This window comes from Boleophthalmus pectinirostris, unplaced genomic scaffold (assembly GCF_026225935.1).
Source record: "Boleophthalmus pectinirostris isolate CB_2022bp ecotype Guang Dong unplaced genomic scaffold, ASM2622593v1 HiC_scaffold_7, whole genome shotgun sequence".
NCBI lineage: Eukaryota > Metazoa > Chordata > Actinopteri > Gobiiformes > Gobiidae > Boleophthalmus > Boleophthalmus pectinirostris.
The window spans coordinates 21,300,634-21,321,274 of record NW_026571473.1 but is presented as its reverse complement, the minus strand read 5'-3'; the positions used below and the strand labels follow the sequence as shown (position 1 = coordinate 21,321,274).

Below are 20,641 nucleotides of genomic sequence, written 5' to 3'. Positions count from 1 at the left end.
TCAATCTCTTGCAGTTAATTTGCATCTTTTTTTTTTCAACATGTTTCTTAAGACACTGTTGACTATTTGCAACAGAATGTTTGATGGTTCTGTGATCACACTCCAATATCTTTGCAATTTCAAGACAGATGAATCCCTCTGAAAGACTTTTTACTTTTAGATGTACTTTTGACTTTTCAGAATCAGTTAGAGGTGGGGTATTGTTATGGGCTGGTATTATTAAAGATTAACTTGTTGGACCTTTTCAGGTTGAAGATGGACTCAAAATGAAGTCCAAAACTACTGCCAGTTGTTAGGCACTTTCTTCAAACAGTGGCACAGGAAAAAGTCTGCCTCTTTCAAGGGGCTCATGATTTTTATGCAGGACAATGCTCCATTCAATGTATTGAAGTATCACTGCGTGGCTAGCCAGTAAAGAAAAACCTGACCTAAACCCTATTGAGAACTTGTGCCCTTCTTAAATGGGAGATTTACGGTGAAGGAAAACAGTCCACCTCTCTGAACAGCATCTGGGAGGCTATGGTTGCTGCTGCACAAAAAGTTGATGATCAACAGATCAAGAAACTTCACTTTTACTTTCTTAAATATTCAGGTTTGAGGTTTATTAGCATTTTGGATTGACCGACAGCGCTGTGTTTGTTCAATTATAAAATTTATCCTCATAAATACAACTTGCTTAATAATTATGGACACAGTGTACGTATAGTCAAATTGGAACACACTCTTACAACTATCTCGTCAACCAATGCTAAAGCTTTAACACTTCTCTCTTTCCTCTCACCAAGCCATTCGCAGCCGTACAGCTCCACCCTCATGCATACGTTCATGGAGTGGTCCGTCACAGGCATAAAACGCACAAACCGGGCAACTATCGGAGGCTCCAGGTCCTTCAGGACGATGTCATAGGCATTTCTGTTTCCTTCAATCACCTACAAGAAAAAGGTAAAAGGAATGACTGTAATAAAGTCAAAACATTAAATAACAAATAAAAGCCAATATATTTTCCAGTAACAGTCTTTTTACTGTTGACCCTGTTTTTTCTCCGTTTCTATGCAGTGTTACCACAGCACACAGTGACTGAGCAGATTCCAATGGAGGATGTCCTTCCTGTTGCAACTGGCCACATATTATGACTTCACCAGAAACAGAAGTGAAGTGTCTTGCCCAAGTTTGTGGTTGTAGATTATTCATCATTTACTTTGCAAAATATAGTCTAAAAGTCAAATAAAAATACCTCACTGAATATTTAGGTATAACAATAGACTGTGTATATAAATGGACATAACTAACCCCCTTAGTCCACTTCTTTATACAGTCTATGGGTGTAACAGAATTACACACCTGCTTGCCCTGTCTGTTCCTCCAGGAGATCCACCTGCTCCCGTCGCGGCTGTACTTGATCTTGTACATTTGGGCGAACTCATTGCCGATGCCACCCGCGTGTCGCCCTTGGGTACCCACCAGAGTGATGAAGTGCAGAGATCTTAGGTCAATCTGAAGAAACTCTTTCAGATGATCTGGCTCTACGGTGATCTCGGGACACCACGCCCCATCCCCCTCCTCAAAGTCTAGCCTGGGAAAGACAGAAAAACACATGGGTTTATAATGTGTGGATGAGCAATACTAAATAGCACTATGGAAACTATGGTCTAATTTTATTACTGGCATACTGTTCAAAATTTCAATTTGTAACTTTTCTGGGAGAGGGTCTACCACTTGCTTGTTACCATGGAAATGTCATCACTTTGTCTGGAATGATCCACAGTATGGTATTAATCTTATTCATTTGTTAACAATTAATTAGTTACTGTGGGCAAGGTCACCTTTCCACAGATCAGACCTGTAACTTGACCTGGAGGTATAACTGCTACAGAAAATACAACTTGATTCTACTTGTGACCTTCTGGTTGCAAATGAAGCATGTTACTGAATTTGACGCCACAGTAAGAATTCTAATATACCAATACTTTTTATGTGTTATGGCAATATCAAAATGACTTAAAGAAAACCATGTGGATTTAAAAGGGTGAAAGTATCTAGTTGCGTTCCACCTAAGAGAATCGCAAAAGGAGGGAGTGTGGTAGACTTTCAGACCGTAATGAAAACACTTGTAAAAACCTGTGTCGTAAATTCATCTGAAAGTGTTAATTTGGGTTTGAGTTTTGGCAGAGGGCAGAGAGGAGGTTGGTCGGGCTCAAAGTACAGGGATCGTATATTACATCATTGCCTGGTCTTTAGTGAGGGCCACCCAGGCTCCACACATACCTCTCTAATCACACCAGAACTGATACTCCAACTGCGGTTTACTGCAAATAAACAGGCACCTGCACCACCCGGCCACAAACACCATCAGGGCACACTCCAGAGGGGGAGCAAGACGACTACTTCATGTCAAGAAAATTAAAACATCTAACATGTACAGTATGTATTATTACTGTGCATCACAACCTTCTATAAGCAGATTAAACAAGTATTAAAGATGCACTGCTTGCCTCCATGGAAATGTTTTTGCTTCACCTTCAATGTTCCACAATATAGCATAAAATCTCTCTTTATTCAATTTTCAGTTATAAGTTTAAGCCCAAAAATAAAACATGCATCTTAATGTGAGCAGGCTCGCCTCTTTACAGATCTGACCAATAACTTGGCCTTGTGGCGTCACCTGTTTGTCTCCATGTAGATAAATAAGTTTAATGCCATACTGTGAAACACTCCAAGACAAATAACTTCTCCATGGAGAGAAGCTGATGGTAAACCCTTAGCCAAAAAAGCAACAATCCAAAAAAAGGAAAAAAAGGAATAAAAGTTAGATGTATTTCTGAATGTGTCTTTACCGTCCGTATCGTGCGGCTGTGGACTCGGACCACTGACTGGAGGCAGAGATGTCCTCATCCTGGATCTGTCCTCCTGACATCCCTAGAGGATACCTACACACTCCTGCTGGGAGCAACACAAACACACTTAATACATGAGGCCAATGGTTGTGAGAACAATCATGCATGTCAATGATGCCATACTAAAAACTCTCTCTATATATAATTTAAATGCAAACACTAACACTATTTTGGGTAAATTGATGGAAATGCATACATTAAAAAAGATAATTCGGAAGGCAGCTGCATGGAACTTAGACATTCAATACAGCCGTCTGACTATGAATTATATAGTCTACACTGAATATGAACAAAATAAAGATTTCTGAGATATATTAATGAAAAAAATCTTTAACTGAATATGCAAACATGGCATTAACTTGAATTGACTCTGTTTGTGCAAGAAAATATCTTTTAAAAACAAGTACAGAAACCATGATGAGTGTAGAGCAGACACAAAAATCACTCTTACACATTTAGTCATCTTGACATTATCATCTTGACACAGTATTTACCATTTTCTATTCCCCATTTTCTATCAGTAGAGAAAGCTTTCTTGATGATCCTTCCCACATGGAAACATGGTCTTTAGTTTGTGGTTCTGGTTAGGATAGTCCTGTACATACTGCCCTAAACATCCCACTGTGGCCCTTTGACAGAAGTATAAAATATTTTTTCAGACCACTCCTTCCCAGCTCTTACCAACGCATCTGCTCTCCAAATTATTTTCAATCTGGCTGTTTATTTTTAGTCCAGGGGATTCTCGTATTTTTCTACCATTTAGTATTTACCTGGATTATCCCACCATGCAGCCTCACCTCTTCTTCCTTGCTCCAAAATCAACTTCTTAAAGCCAAAACTAAAATATTTGCCAAACGCTTCTAACACAGACAGAGGGGTTCCTGTCAAAGCGCTGGTCGACCATGATGGATAGGACTGCACATATGGTCTGGTGTGATGGCACGCAGATCCCAGTAACTGTGCTTTCAAAACTGAATTGTGGTTGAAGTATTGAAATACATGGGTACATTTATGTCAACAGAAGATGGTCATGGTGGGTCTATGTGGTAAAATTGTAGAAGATTTCAAATCTTCGCCTCAGATTGTGGAGAATAGAAAAAATATTCCGTCTATTTCCTGTCAATGCTCCTAAATTTAGCTTTCTGTGCATATGTGGCCTGTTGTACTAAGGGATTAAAGAAATAGTTGGTAAATTAGAATTACCCTAGGCGTAATAATAACCAGAGGTGGGACTAAGTTGTTGTTTTGCGAGTCTCAAGTAAGTCTCAAGCCTTTGGCCTCAAGTCTGAGTCAAGTCTCAAGTCCAATACAGGCAAGTCCAAGTCAAGTCTCAAGTCACTGGCCCATAAGACCAAGTCAAGTCCAAGTCATCTGCTTTGAGCCTCAAGTCATTTCAAGTCTTTAAACCAGATTTTTGCTATTTATATAACTTAAACTAAATTGTACTTATTTATATAAGTATTTATATAAGAGTGTTTATATAAGAAATGCAAATTTTTCCTTTTTAAATGTCTTGTCAAGATCTTAGTGTGAATCATTACAGGCAGAATAGAAAGCATTCAGATTTAAAAGTGCTAAATAACTTTATTTGGTCATAAAAGATCATGTTCTCTCTGTAGTTCCATCTGTTTTACTGTATTGTATTGTATATTACTGTATTGTACTGTATATTGCTGTAGTACATTTGAGTATCACAGTACTTCAGTTCCATCCAAAGTAACAGAAGTGGGAGGGACATGTTCCAGTTTGCTCCTGTAAAATTCAGTGTGCATTTATCAACTGTAGAGAGAAAAGTATTTTCTGAAAATATATATTTTGTAGCAGAAGCATCAAGTCTTCTCAAGTCACAGGCCTCAAGTCTGAGTCAAGTCCAGGGTCATTGACCTTCAAGTCCGAGTTGAGTCCCAAGTCTTAGTCTATTTTATCAAGTCAAGGCTCAAGTCCTAAAAATTGTAACTCCAGTCTGACTCCAGCCTGACTTGAGTGCCATCCTGTAGTAGCAGTTAATATGAAAACAATTTTGGTCAGTCATTTCCTTGGTATAACTGGCAAGACAAAAATATAGTAATGAAACATCGTCTGCTGTTAAGAATTTAAGTTGAGTCTAATAACCTCTCTGTTTCTGTATGTTAGCCCTAATAAAAGCACTATCCTGTATGGAACTGTTTATAACAAAAGCATGTCTGTCCAATAGTTTGAATGTTACCCATTCATTACTAAAAAAATGTTTGAGTAGATTAAAAACCATGACAAATTAGTTTTACACAGAACTGAATGCGTCAGTATGAGACGGGTGTGTCAGTGTATTTAGCTCAGAGAATCCTATATGAACAGGAAATTAACATTATCTCAGCATTAGCTTTTAATTGATGAAAGACCTTCAGATGAAAGGCATTATACATACACTGTACTCTTGTCTGACAGAAAACTCTTTGAGACCCTGCCAGCCTCAGCACCGCTCAGGTTATAGGGCCACTCTGTCCTGTCTCTCTCCTGCTCTGATCCCCTCTACCTATTTCTGCATCTCCTCCAAATATTTGTCAAACTTTCTGGATGAGGAAATCCCAAAAGGCCTGAGCAGGGACCTGTGACAAAATTGCTCCAAAGAGTTTCAGAAGAAGGGCGCTGGTTTGTGTTTATATCTGAATAGTTGGTTGATGAGCGTTATTTTCTCCTGTGCAAATCCATCTTCCTCAAGTGTGTTTAAAAACCACATCCACCGCATTACTCTCTCTCTACTCCATACTTCTCATTAGCTGTCATCTGACTGTATAACCAAACTGTAACTGGCTAACAGGGTGTGTGGTGCACTGATGAACCTATAACTTATATTCAGCTGAAATGCAGGTAAATGTCACTGACAATCTAAACACTTTAAAATGCGATGAATTCTTTCACAAAAATCTCACTTTTCTTAGCAAGGTAATTTTGTGCAAAGCCATCCTATCCACAGTATGTGATTTATAGAGAAATGCATACACTATTTTAAACAATAAAACATTATCTTCTGCTATTGCATAAAAATCACGACTTAAAAGGGCTCATAATATTTGTTTATCTCTGTGATATTGTTGTTTCCTCATTACAAACACATCTGGAGTTGTGTTTTGTTTTGTTCTAACATGTTTAACATACAAACCCTGCACAATTAGACTGAGTTCAAATGGAAAACACTTTTTTCACCTCGTGATGTCATGTGGTAATACGGGAACTGCTCCACTGTGTTTTAAACTCAGTACACCTTCACTATAATCATTTGTATGATTTCAGCCATGGAACTGCCAGTCTCTAAAAAAGAGGTCAAATATACAATAATAAAGGGTTACTCAAATATATGTGAATGAAACAAAACACAACTCCAGGTATGTTTCGATGAGGTAACAGCATTATAGCATGGTTTAATGCTCATAAGAGACAATTTTGTGTAATATAGGACCTCTAAGTAGGCCCGGGTCAAAAGTCTGTAAAGTCATGGTGTAAAATAGTTACAAAACCACTATTTACAGACAGCCTTGTGCCAAAACGTTATCAACCTAAAGTGCTCCACATGTAAACAGATAAATAAGCAAAAATCAGCGTCAGCATTTCTTTCCAAACCCACAAATGCTACATTCAGCAGACAGTAATGCTATAAGGGAGTCATTTGGGGTTGTTGAGTTTTGTATCAAGTGGAGCCAAATAGATACAGTAATAAAGACCACAGACAGTACATCATCCCCACTGGGAAAAGCACAGAGCAGGGCCTGGGTCGTAATGAAAGAAAATAAGAGTCATTATCAGAGTTTAACCACATCCTAAAGGAGAGGGAGAGACTAGTTACTCTGTGCAGCACCGGATACACACCGCTCCTTCAAATGTTGGTTTTTGCCGTGTTTATTTATCTACCCGACCCACTCAGAGGTGACCCCCTGGCCCTATCCCGCAACACCCCCACTCACCAGGGTCTGCATCGGGCCACAGCCAAGGCTAAAAATATCACTACAAAAACGTGGAAAAATACCAGCCTTGTGTGGCAGGGAGAGACAGAGTTTTCTGAAAGAGCGACTTGTTCAGATGATTGCTGTGCATCTGGGTCCACACAGATTCACTCATGCCAAGTTTGTGTATGTCACAAACTGCCACTGGATTCTTTACACACCAGGCCTACTTAATGGCAACTTTTTTAGATTTCAAGCTAGTTTTGGAAGCAGTCAGAATTTTAAAATGAGTAAGACATACATGGTTTGAGAATTCTGTTGATAAATTTCATTTAATTTTATAAATTCAGAGGTAAATGTGAAGAACTATTCTCAAGGGGTTAGGCTGAAGCACATGTCTCTATTTACTCTTCACCCTTTTCACGGTGCTTACTGTTCCCGTCGAATACAGTCTGGGTTTAAAAAAAGAAAAGCCTTTAAAGCGCAAAAAGTTTAAAGTAAGACCATTTGGAGACCTCAGAAAATTCCCAGTGAAAAAAGACAAACTGTACAATAATAACAGAATAATGAGTGTCCGCGGTGCTTCCTTCCCTCTCCACAGAGAAATAAAACTCGCCCACTCAGGAGTAAAATGGGATAGACAGGGATGGGATAACTTCATTGCTTGGGAATTTTAAACAGAGGAAAGTTGGAATCGTCCCTCTCTTAAATTCAGTCATGAATATTTCCAGTTGGTGGGAAAAAAAAATCTCAGATGCTGCAGAAGCGTCATGCACAATAATGGAGGGGTCCCTTACACGTCTGTTTATAAAGCCGACAACAGGTTTAGATTTAGATTCACAGTCAAAGTAGAGGTGATTGTGTAGAGCAAAACAACTAGTAAATCCTTGCGTAATTCAAATAAAACCTTCAGCTGAACCAGTTGCACTTTCACCATTATCAGATGCACAAACACTGTTCTTTCCATGACTTATGAGTGGAGAGGGGACTAGCACTCACACTCTTAGAGATATACGCTAGTGCACAGGAGAGACACAGTTATTCTGAATGGACTTTCCTGCTGTCAGAATGTCTGGTATGCTTTAGCCACAGACTCCAGTGGGATAGCTGGATCCTCTGCATCAGTATGAGGGCGTATGCATATAAGTGGTCAAATACACAAATGGGCAAAACAAAACACAAAACAGGAATAGAACCATTAAGAAAAAAATGCTGCAAAAATGGATGGTAGTAGCAATCATAGCTCATGGACAAATTCCTTGTCAGGCTCAGGTTATCCAGTAAGAGACGTAAGTCCTTTCAATGATTGTCTAAATGCATACTACCATACCCACAAACTTTGTATCTGTATTTACTTAAATTTTACTTTACTTTGTTGAAATGTTATTTACTTTGTGAAAACTGTGTGAGTTTTTCATTGACATCACTCAACCCACATGTACACTGGAGGTCCATGCTGGGATCAAAGACCAGACCAAAGAGAGCAGACCACAGAGGGGCACTTATCCAAGACCTAACCCAGTCTGGACTATACAACTGCACCAATACCAACACAACATGGCCCAAGACTGCAGGGCATTTTACAGCTTTCATAATATACACAGCAGTACAGACGGGTTAAGAAGAGGGCACGGACCTGGGTTAACCTGGGATGAGGCTGGTCCCAGCAGGCTCAGCAGGAGGAGGAAGTGCATGTCCCGCTGGAGCTTCATCCCCAAAACATGGACCTGCTTCTGACCTGCAACATTGAGACACAGCAGGTCAGTGCAAACACACAGAGACAGGGTTCAAAACACATATCACAGCCACTGCGCACCTGAAGGCTGAAACTCTATACAATTCTTATGGTTCCATGTAAAGCAGACCATTAACCTAACCTATGTGTATTTTTAATGTAAAATTCAAAGGGAGTATGAAATCTACAAGTAAGGCAAAGCAGTAGTATTATTGTTGTCACATTTGTCAAACTTGCACAAGTGTACTTGTCCAAAAACCCCACAAACATTCAGAAAGGGGTTACTTACCTTTAGCTCAATTAGCTGATGCCAACTAGCATGACATAAATGGCCCATTGGGGCTGTGCACAGCACATTTATGTTGTCAGTTTCCCAAACCATGTCAGTTTAGGCCTGTACAGTTTGCAGTAATTCCTCCATACAAAATGTACACAGGGTTTTGGATGGTGGGCTTACTTTGAGGGTTGTGTTTGGGTGATTGCGCATATCCTAACCATATTTATATAGTCTATGACCCTAACCTAGCTTGACTTTTCCAAATGTCTTTCTAAGGTTTATGTTCACATCATAGACATAGACTGTACATGGTTCACATTCACTGTGACCTGACCATCCACTAATGCATTGTGGGGAACTGAGTCCACTCCACAACCACAGAGAAATGTCCTAGCTCTGTGTCTTATTGTTTACCCACTGGTATTCATGGGAACCAAACACTTGTAGAACAAATAAATGGGTCTTAATTAAAACCACACTTTTACTTCTCTCAATAAAAGGAAATAATTACATCCAACAATGGAATTTCCACTGATTTATGGTTCAGTTGGAAATAGCCTTTTTGAATAACGCATGGAGCAATTTGACAAGTAAAAAAAAAAAAAATTTATCACACTTTTGTAACAAAGTGGAGGTAGGAACATAGGTATGCATATACATATACATATACTGATACATATACATATACATATAGTAATATTGTAGTAGTAGTATACATGTAGTTGCAGCACATAGTAGTGACATATAGTTTATAGTTTAGCGTCATATAGTAGTGGCACATACAATAGGACGTAATGGGGTATCTATAAGTATTTGTTGGAGTAACATTTGTTTATGTACACATTTGGAGTTCTTTCAGCTCAGATTATAGGAACAAATACATAAATGATCTGAGATATAAAACCACAAAGAAATGACTTCAGTTGGACTCGCATGGCAACTACAAACCATCTCAAACGGACCACAGAGACCAACATCAACAGAAAAGGCATTTGATTTTAATATGAAACATTAAATACAGACTGACAGGCATGGGCAGGCTGACCAATTCAATGTGGCATGTAATTAGGCCTCAACAATAAAGATCTGTCCATTCACACGTCCTGGCTTGGGCTCTTTGTGTTTCTCCAGTGAGTGGGACTGAAATCTTTGTATAAAACCACAGGGTTCTCCACAGCAGGACAGCAATTTGTTACATAACTAGGCAGCAGGATAATGTTAATGCTTAAGTAACACAACCACACCCATTCAGATAATATAAAATGTCTAAAGTGCCCTTAGTTATTTGGTGTGCTACAGTAAGTAATGGCATTCTATTTTTAAAAGTGCACTGTGTAACTTTTCTGGTGGAGGGTCTGTTACCTTTTCGTTTCCATAGAGATGTTGTTACTTTGTCCAGAATGCTCCACTGTATTGCATTAAATGTATCTCTCTCCATGGAGACAAAAAAAGTAACACCACCAAACCAAGTTACATATCAGATCTGTGGAGCAGTGAAGAAAAAACACCTGTAATAGAATAAATGCTAGATAGTTTAAGTCATACTGTGGAACATTTCGGGCAAAGCGATAACATCCCAAAGGAAAAAATCTGATGACAGACCCTACACCAGAAAAGTTATACAATGCACCTTTAATATGTAATTGTACATGCATGTTTCATGAGTCCTGTTGTCTTTATTTAATTTTACCCACTTCAAACTAACACTATTATGTCAAACCTCACCATTCTAGACTTCTAGTTTTGGACCTTGGTATCTAAGGATTTGTTTCTTCACACTGATGATTGTTCTGTCCTTGAGCAAGACACTTCACCCGCCTTGTCTATGTATGAATGTGATGGATGAGTAATTAGTGATAGTAAAGACAGTTCAAGTAACTTTCAGGAAAGTATCGTGTGATGATGGAATAATGGAAATGCTTACAGTAATAATAATGGAGTATTCTGACATATTTTTACTTGAGGTCAAAGAGTTTTAAAGTAATAATTCAATGTCTCATTATTATGCATCTCTAAAATCCCTCAAATGTGTAGTACTTCTTCTGTTACTGCTGCTCTTCCAAAAGCTCTTGCCAAACGCAGGGTTAAACATACTCACAGGATCACAATGTAAATCTAAACTGCACCAAAGCATTGTGGGAATTTCACTGAGACTCCATGGGTTTGTGTGGACCATCAGACATTTCCTGCTCTTCATCAATAGCCAAAAGCAACACAGACATTTGAGCACTGGCAAAATAAAAGCACCAGAGGAGGACTGGGATCATGCCTATACTTATACTTGATAAATACTGTATAACATAGATCTGCTATCCTCACTGATTACAAGTAACTGTCAGTAAAGAAACACAAATTATACTGGGTTTTGGTGAAGGAGTAAAAGTAGTACCATTTAAGTTAATTTTACATAAAAATTTAAAAATAAATACAAAATAAAACAAGCACAACTAAAATTACAGACATACAGAAACCAGCGTGAATTGTTATCTAATTTAAAAAGATAAAGTTTGGTCAAATGTGGTAAGAAAGTACATAAGCAATTGTTTCTAGGTATTTTCCAACTTCTAGCTCTCCAAGTACCACATATAACATACAACCCAAACCAGCGCAATCATTTTTACTCGACAGTTACAAAGTTCAGGCTTCCATTATGCACATATGTTCTGTATGAATAATAAGCCTACACTGTTGTTTTTGAGTCTTTGCCCAAAGTCGGTTCATCTCAGCGCCAAAGTAAAATAGCATTGATGTGATTATTCATGTTTCATGCTTTTATGAGAAATGAAAATGTAAAAATCCCCTTCAAAAATGAAAAGAGTCACATCTGTAACAGGGAAGAAAATTTTACCCAAGTATTTGTATAGAAGAAATATATTACGTTTGTAATTGTTGTGACAAAGCGTTCAAGTGTAGTAGTGCACACTGTCAAAGTAAAAGGCGGGAGTAGCACTTTTATGTAGTAGCCAAAGTGGTAGTATTACATTATATTTAATTTGATAGTATCAGTAAACTTAAATTGTATTTTGTTTTGTTGTCTGGTGTGGTAGCATGTATGGGTGACCCCGGGATGATTGTCAGAATTATGTTTTACATCTTGTTTTGGAAATGCTTGTGAGATATATAAGTATGAAATATATATCACAAAACTCAAGGATTCGTTACAGTTATAAATCCTTCACTTTCAAGAGCAAGAACATTACTTTCCCTGGCCAGACCCTGACCTTTTGAACTTTGACTCCAGTCTGAAAGCTTCTTTTTTGGCCCATAATTGTACTCTTTTCCTGTTGATTCAAGTTGCAGCCACTTCCCTCTTAGACCCCTTTAATAAATCATTGAGCTCCTTTGAGGCTAATGAAACACAAACACGTAACAGCGCATGTTTATTTATAAGGCACAAATGTGTTTACCATAGACTAAAGTGTATTTGTGTACAATCAGACTGATAAATTGGCTTCAAAAGACTCTTACAGGGCAGGGAACCTACATGTTTTAACCCTTCTTGTTTTTAATATAGCACCTTATGGAGTTAAGGAATTTCAGGGTGTTATGTTGTTGTTGTGTTAACATAATGATTGGCCAGAAAGCAAATTAATTTAATCATTGTGGACTTCCCAGTCTAAATAATTAGACCAATAAACTTAAATTTTTACTTGTGAAACCAATTAAATACCTCTTAAAATAGTCTATGTTGTTTGTTAGGATAAGATGAAAGACCCACAGCCCTAAGAAGTCAGTAAAGGACCTAATCATTACTGTGGTCCATATACTTTTGATAGAGGTTGCCAAGATTGTGTTGTCAGTCTCAGTATCCCAATTTACCCGACAGTAAAACCAACCATTTAACTGAATTCTTAGGTCAATACAATGTCTTAACCTGTAATAATTATGCACTATAGCATTGTTTCATTGCTGTTTCATTTAGTTTTCCATATTGTTTTTGGCTAATCTAACTATTGATGTTTTGCTCATGCACAACAAAGATTTTCCCCAAAATAAAGAGACCATTTACATCCAAAGTATACATTTCTTGGTAGGTTATTAACTGTCCAGTATTTCTAAAGTTAGCTAAAGTCAGGGTATTGGCAGAGCTTTCCCCTTGCGCGTCCATGACATTTCTTTTCAGTTAATTAACCAAATTATGCAGAAATGAGCCATGTTTGGTTTGAACTTCAGCTCCTCTGATGTCAGGTCTGTCCTCCTGTTACCACGGCAACCACACAAATACACTTTACCTCGTTCTGAAGAAGATGGGAAAAATAACACCATCACATTCACTGCATTAACTGGGTCAAAATGTCACTGCTGCTGTAGGTCCACATGCAGAGAATACTTAAGATGAAGTATAGAGTGTTTGACCAGGTGAAAATGTCTCCATTGTTAGACACTCATCAGTTACATTCACTCTTTTGAAAGAATTATACCATAAACCAAACAAACCACTGCACCTTTTCCGAATAAGCAGAGGTGGAAAGTTACATTTACATTAAATGAATTCACTATGAATATATCAGTGTCAGGTTGAAAAGCATAAATGTTACACTGTTTTAATGTTTTACTGTTTTAAAAATAGGACAAAAGTGAATTTATATATTTGAATATTATATGGACTTTGAATTCAGAAAAGTGCCCACATGTGTCTGGTCAGTCACCAACTTCAGTGTTATCTTTATAAAGCATTTCTTTGTGCCAATTTTAAAGGCGCATTATAAGGATGTAACAACCAAAATATCGTGATATCGTATTGTCAAAAATCTCACAATAATATCGTGGCCCATCACATTATATCTAATTACAAGTCTCTTTGCTTAAATTAAGAGTTATGGTGCAGTTCTATTGCAGTTCTAAGCACCTTTAAATCTTAGTTCTTTGGATTAAGTCTTGTCTAGGCATTTTAAGAGGAAAAAGTAGCATATTAACAGTTTTAACTGTTTAGCCTCCACAAAATATCGCAATAAATATCGTACTGTGAGATGCATATCGTGAAAAGATCATACTAAGAGATTTGAATATTGTTACATTCCTAATCATGAGCCTCCCCACCGTATCGAGAGCTTTCCCACAATATTGCAATAAATATCGTACCGTGAGGTTCATACCTTGACGATATCGTAACATGAAACTTGGATATTGTTACACCTCTAGTGCATTATGTAACTTTTCTGGTGGAGGATCCATCAAATGCTTGTCTCTATGGAGATGTTATTGCTTTGACTGGAATGTTTCACAGTATGGCATTAAATCTTTGTATCTTCATGGAGTCCAAACCAGAACAATTTACAGGTAGGCTCAATAGAGAGGCAACCCCTTTCAGTTTAATGCCTGGAATTTTTTTTGGCCTTTTGAGCTATAAAACGACCTGTAATTGAATAAATGTAAGGTTGAGCTGTTTAATGTCATACTGTGGAACATTCCAGGCAGACCAATGACCATATCCATAGAAAAAAGCAGGTGATGAACCGTGAACCAAAAAGTTACATAGTGCACCTTTAATACATTATTTTTCTTTACTGATATCCAAACAATGAGAAAAGATAACAAGTGCAAAAGACAAACATTCCCATTCAGAGGTTCTGCTGGGGTCCATTTCCACTACAGGCCAGTGATTTCAGATTATCATACCAGATATCCATGCGTGTTCGTATGTTGTCAAAACATACTCTGATCTCCCCAACTGTTCATATCAAAACACAAGATATTCCAGTCCAACATTCATGAAAATAAACCAGTCCCGGGTCCAGTGACACTTATAAAAAATGTACAAACATGAACCAAAAACAAACACACTTTAAATGTACAAAGAAACTGAAATACTCTTTATGCTCTAGGTAGGACATCTAGAGGACAAAATGGAGAGGAGAAGCATCAAACAGGAACAGAATGCTTCAGTAAATGACAAGAGACATAATAAAGGTGTTTGAGTTTCCACTGGTCCTCTGCTCTGTTCCAGACTTTAAGATACACTGCACACAGGGGGAAATTTTGAGAATAAGCTTAGAGGCACTTCGATTCGTACTGTTATTATAAGTTGTATTCCCTCTAATCATAGCAAATTACTACTGTTTTTTGCTAGACACGTGATAAACACTCCACCTGCCACCATATTATTTGTAGTTGCTAATGTAAGCAAATGTAAACTCCAAAGGAAACATGAATTAATTCACCAAACTATGTTAAAGTAGTAAATCTATGAGGCTGACTGCATTACATGACCATAGTTTGCAAAAAATGCAAAAATATCCAACTCACTGTGTCTAAAAGTTGTGCCAGTCCCCACAATAATATACTATTCTCTTTTGACAAGCAGAAAGTTGTGTTTATTGTATTAGCCCTGAGTGGATGGGGGACTGTATCTATGGACTCTGGGGTTGTCTGTTCTCCTAAAAATCACATGAAGTACAGGAAGTGGTGAAGGACACACTCCTCTCAGAATCAAAACAGAAAACCTAAGCTACACCTTCTCGATCTGACAGCAGCATTAGGCTAATAAATGCACTGTGCAATGATTACCAAAATCAACCAGTTTGCTTTTGATTTTTAAAAACCTGCAGTACAGGCCTGCATCTTACACTTGTCTAAATGAAACTGCATTTCTTTAGCTTGACTTGAGTGTTTTTTCCAGAGGGTGCAGAGGAAAACATTAGTTAAATCAACACAGGTTTGGCCAGGTCTGTTTCCAGCCAAGTTTGTTTTTATGAGAAATTATGTTATGAGGTTTGGCTTTTTAACTCTTTGGCAAAAGAACTAACCCCTTAAAACTCATACATAACACTTTCATGCATAATGATGAGGATTTGTTGTTGGAATGTAAAGACAAAGTAAGCAGCCAACATTTCCACATTATATACCAAAAACATACTATTCAGGCTTCTCTAAGAGTGGGGGCGCAGCATCTCTACTCTGAGCTTCTCCTTCTCACTGCTTGTATCCATGGGAAAAATGAATTTTGGCTTATTGGCTTAACTTTGTCTTCAGCAAAACAAGTAAAGCTCTTTATAATTTACCCTAAATTCAGTGTCCAGCATGGCTCATTACTTTTGCCTATATATTTGTATGTATAGTAAGCCCAGACATGCCAAGGCCAAACTAGTACTTGAGCCTGTTTGAGTTTTTGAGAGCAGCCACAGCACTGCTACATGATTACTGCACCACCTCCACACGTTACACTCCATAACACTGCATGTGCTTCCTATTATGTCCTCCTGTTTCTCCCTCTGGACAGTAACAAAGCATTAAATATTTTTTCTCATTTTTATGGGATGTGTGAAATTTAAATCACATTTTCACAATAAGAGCCAGGTGGGAACATATAGTAAACATTCAAAACAGTACAGTGTGTTATTACAATGTTCTTGGCCCAAGCACAAGTCAACAAAATGCTCTATTGTGCAGGAAAGACAGAAGGACACCTAGAGAGACATGTCTGACAGCACATGTGTAATTGTAAGACACTGTAGACCACAGAGTACATGTAATGATACAGGGCTGCTCTATAGGACTCAGAAAGATTGATTTGAGTGCAACATGAAACTTTAAGGAGCGGTTTTACGAGACAAATGAAGTTATATTGTTTGAACAGTATAAGTGTGTACAAACTATGGTAAAGACATTTATCAAAAGGTGTGGACTTTAAATCATGGCTTGCTTTTTGGCACGTTATACAGAATTTCTCATTGAAAAAGATCGGCCATAACATCATAACCACTGTACTATTTTGAAGAAGGGTTTGCAATTTCAGATATCCTTTTATTAAAACTAATATTACCAAGTTTGGGGAGTAAATGACTGATGCCCTTCTGACCAGTTGACCAATTTTTATATATTTTGACCACAGCAGAACACTCCACAGTTTAGCAATAGTCCAATCATCAAAATTTGACCCTCGTTAAACTAGTTCAAATCTCATTTTCCAGTTTACTCCTATTTCAAGTTTAAAAGGCCCATATTATGCTATTTTCTGATCTATGTTATAATGTTGTTTCCTCATCACAAACATACCTGGAGTTGTGTTTCATTCACATATGTTTAAAGTAACCCTGCATATTTAGGCTAAGTTCTTCTCCCAAAAAGAAAACACTCTGTTCCACCTTCAAGCATCATTTGGTAATACAGAAAGTGCTCCAGTGTGTTTTTAAACACCTTACATTGCACACCTTCACTTGAATCATTTGGATGATTTCCACTCTGAAACTGCCACTCTCTTCTGAACAAAAGGTAAAAGGTAGTTGTTAACTTGAAAACTACAGCTCCATGACATCACAGAGCATTTTGAGCTTTGGAGATCTTTACAGACTAATAATAAAGGGTTATTCAAAGTGTGAATGAAGCAACAACATTTTAACATGGCTTAAAGCTCACAAGAGTCAATTTCGCATAATGTAGAAGCCAGGAGAAAAAGTTCACTCATGGAATGCTCTGAAAGTATTTTGATGGAAATTTCAGAAAAGTGGCAATGGCTGCTTGGGTGTGGTACTCTCGATGTTATCAGTAAATTGCCAGTGAATCACAAAGTAATGCAAAGGTAACAATTAGCCAGGATCCATCTGGAGAGCATTAGTTTAACAGGGACTCATAAAGCTGCCAGCTCTGACCCAACGCCCCACAGGACAAAAGGTGTGACCCAGTGGGATTATGCACACCTGTAAATACTCACCTGACTGATTTCAATCTTTCACCAAAATATTTTTTAGAATAAGGTGCAATGACAAGGCAGTGTTAGTTATGTAAGGAGAGAAGGCCCAAATCTTTACTGGAAATCCATTTTGATTGAATTTGCAGGCGCTGAAGTGCACAGCTACACTGTCAGGACGGAAAAACAGCATCTACGGCCAAAATACTTGCTCTCTTTTCTTTCTACTTCCCCTGTTAAAGCTGAGGTCCATCCACAGCACAGAAAAGAGGGGAGCTTTCTTTCAACCAAATCGGTCATATGAACTTATCACAAAAGCATATGGGGGATTAACGACGCACGCTATACTGAAAAATGGAATCTAATATGTTCTTAATAATAAAAGCTGAAACTAAGAAATCAGTTATTCCTTTAAACTCTTTGAGGAGAGCAAAACATATAAAGCTTTTTTCTGGAGAGCACAGGATAAGTTCAACTTTGAAGGAGGAATAATGTGTTTAGTAATACTTTCTAAACTTTGTAAATAATTTAGAAATAGTAACTAGTATACTAAGTAGTGAAAGTGGAAGATTGCAAAAAGTTGAAGTTTTAACTTGCTGTGCATTTATATATCACAAATTGTATTAGTGGTTGGTAGTTGGCTTAAACTTATAAGTGAATAATTATCCTACTAGGCTTATTGGTCAACATGATGCTAAATACTACACTAAAGTTCTAAAGTTAGGCCAGACTGAATGATTTCTTCTTCTAGTTTCATGAAAAGCACCCAATGGTCCAGATGTTGTCCACAGAGTAATATATCAGCTCTGACAACTCACTCATTGCGAAGGCTGTACCCTCGTCTACGTCATGTGGGCTGTTTGATGCTCAGTTTGTCCCTGTAATTTAAAAACATTGCATGGAGGCGCATTGCAGAAGGAGATAATGAAAGAAATGAATGAGAGGAGAGAAACAGCCACATGTAAACGGCTGCAGGCTACCAGAGAGGCACACGCCACATGTGCAAACACAGACGGTCTGAGACTTTGTGTATCTATGTTTATGTGATTTTTTTGTTTAGTTTTAACATTTTTGCAGAATTGGGATGTTGTAAAATGACAAAAATGACTGGGAATTGAACCAAACCCTAAAGCAACAGTTGTTCATAAAATGACTCAGATGCCTCTTTTGAATAAATTCCTTTGGATTAGAAGACCTTTGAACAATTCTGTTTCTTTTAAGACAGTGTCTCGTGTTAAACGCACACATTAATTTACATTTATTATTTAAAGACAGAGATGTGACATTGATTATGTGCTAACAATCACTAATTACTCACAACTCTTTAGCTTGCTTTGTCTTGACATAACTTGCTCAAGGACACAATGACACTTTATGAACTCTGGCTGACACACTCTGCTCCGATTTGACCAAGCCTTCTTTCTTGTTTCAACATAGTTCCAACTGAAAGATTTTTACTATTTTATATCATTTGTTAAAGGTACACTGTGTAAGTTTTTGGTTGGGTGTTTGTTACCTGCTTGTTTCTATGGAGATCTCATTGCGCTGCCTGGAATGTTCCACAGTATGACATTAAACAGCTTTACTTTACATTTATTCAGTTACAGGTGGTTTTATAGCCCTGAAATACCTAGAAAAACAGGCAATCTGATGGTGGCATCACCTCTCCACAGATCTGACCTGTAAACTGGTTTGGTTTGGTCTTCGTGAAGATGGAAAGGTTTAATGCCATATTTGTGAAACATTCCAGTCAAAGAAACATCTCCATGGACAAAAGCATTTTACAAGGCCCTCCACCAGAAAAGTTACACAATGCACCTTTACATTACATCAAACTTCAACCCTCTATTCTGATTGATGGATGCATATTTTCCTACCTTTTTCAAATGAGTTTTCCATTGCAATCAGATGGGGCTATCCAACTAAATACAGCAAAATAATTAAAAGTGTGCTATACTAAATGCAGTCTGTATGTAGCGACATGTAACTAAATCTCTTCTAAAGAGCGAGTGATGAGAGGCTGGTTTGGGCAAGGTCGGAGGTCAAGCATGTGTGGGATGCAAAGTCAACACAGCGGTATTTAAAACCTGATATTCTCTGAAATGGCACTATTTATACCAAATTACAGCATGCACCTCGAGTTGCTTCATGCCCTGCTGGTTTTACTGTTGCTCGAAGCATTGATTTGCAAACTTCACCAATCATCGCACGAGTAAGTAAAGCCTTGACTGTGTTTTCAATGGAGTGAAATTATAGGCCTCTCTATATGATTACCCCGTGTATGTGAGTATGTCATTCATCTCTGAGCCTCTGGGCTAAAGACCGCTAATTGAAACGACATGTTGAGGAGATGACAACAGCTGCTAATGTGGCTGCACTTGAAGAGCCATTCACCACTGGGACTGCTTGAGTCTAGGGCGAATTGTTGTCAATGTTATGAACAGAGAAAGGTGTATGGATTTACAAAATTAGAAGATGCTTAGAAAGTGTGGAAAAAATAACAGTAAAATCTCAACTTTTTTCCATTTTTATTTTCCATCCATTTAACTAATTTTATAATGATAGATGTGATTACATTAAGTGCCCTGAGATAGACCATTATTATTTCACATATGTCTCTGTCACAAGCAATAAGTGCTCTGCCATTGGACAAAAAGGAAAATATTCAGTATCTTGGACCATAATGCTAACTTCAAAGTGTGATCGGTTGTTTGGGGTTTAATTGTGTATGAAGGAACGTTAAATCATTCTCATTAAGAAAATTGCCACAGACTTTCTTGATGTGGTGACAGTATTATTAAAAAATATTTTGATAGTAGCTGGCTTTGTTATTTAATGGTGTATTATATTTTATTATTATTAGAAAATGTACTTACTTACTTTCCACATCGGGTGGTGGTAAGCAAGCCAAGTGCTTGTAGCCACATTTGCCCTAGGGCTGAATAACAGAGAAGTGATCCTGTACAAAAAAATAACTTCAGACCACTACCAATTATTCACTTTCACTCATTAATATTTTGATGAATCTACACCTATAGAGGGATTTGAACTACCAACCTCATGAACACATAGTTGAAACAAATATGGCATTGGACCCTTTCAGTTGAAGCTTGACTCAGAGCTCATTTAAATAGATGATTAACTCCTAAAATAGATGCCACTGGAGACACTAAGTCAAATAGCTAGAGTTTA

General features: G+C 37.7%; 1 protein-coding gene across 3 annotated transcripts in view; it reads right to left on the bottom strand.

The window, feature by feature from the left end:
* The window catches only part of ddr2a (discoidin domain receptor tyrosine kinase 2a), a 29,155-nt gene that overhangs the window by 7,634 nt on the left and 880 nt on the right, over window positions 1-20,641 (bottom strand). For 2 of the 3 annotated variants that reach the window (XM_055164471.1, XM_055164472.1), the window contains exons 2-5: window positions 8,448-8,549; window positions 2,835-2,937; window positions 1,342-1,573; window positions 782-929 (exon numbers count right to left, since the gene is read on the bottom strand). In XM_055164471.1, the coding sequence (XP_055020446.1) occupies window positions 782-929; window positions 1,342-1,573; window positions 2,835-2,937; window positions 8,448-8,523 (559 nt within the window). In that variant the 5' untranslated portion in view covers window positions 8,524-8,549. Of the gene's footprint in view, window positions 1-781; window positions 1,214-1,341; window positions 1,574-2,834; window positions 2,938-8,447; window positions 8,550-20,641 lie in introns of those variants that run through there. The other variant, XM_055164473.1, reaches the window with a different exon arrangement.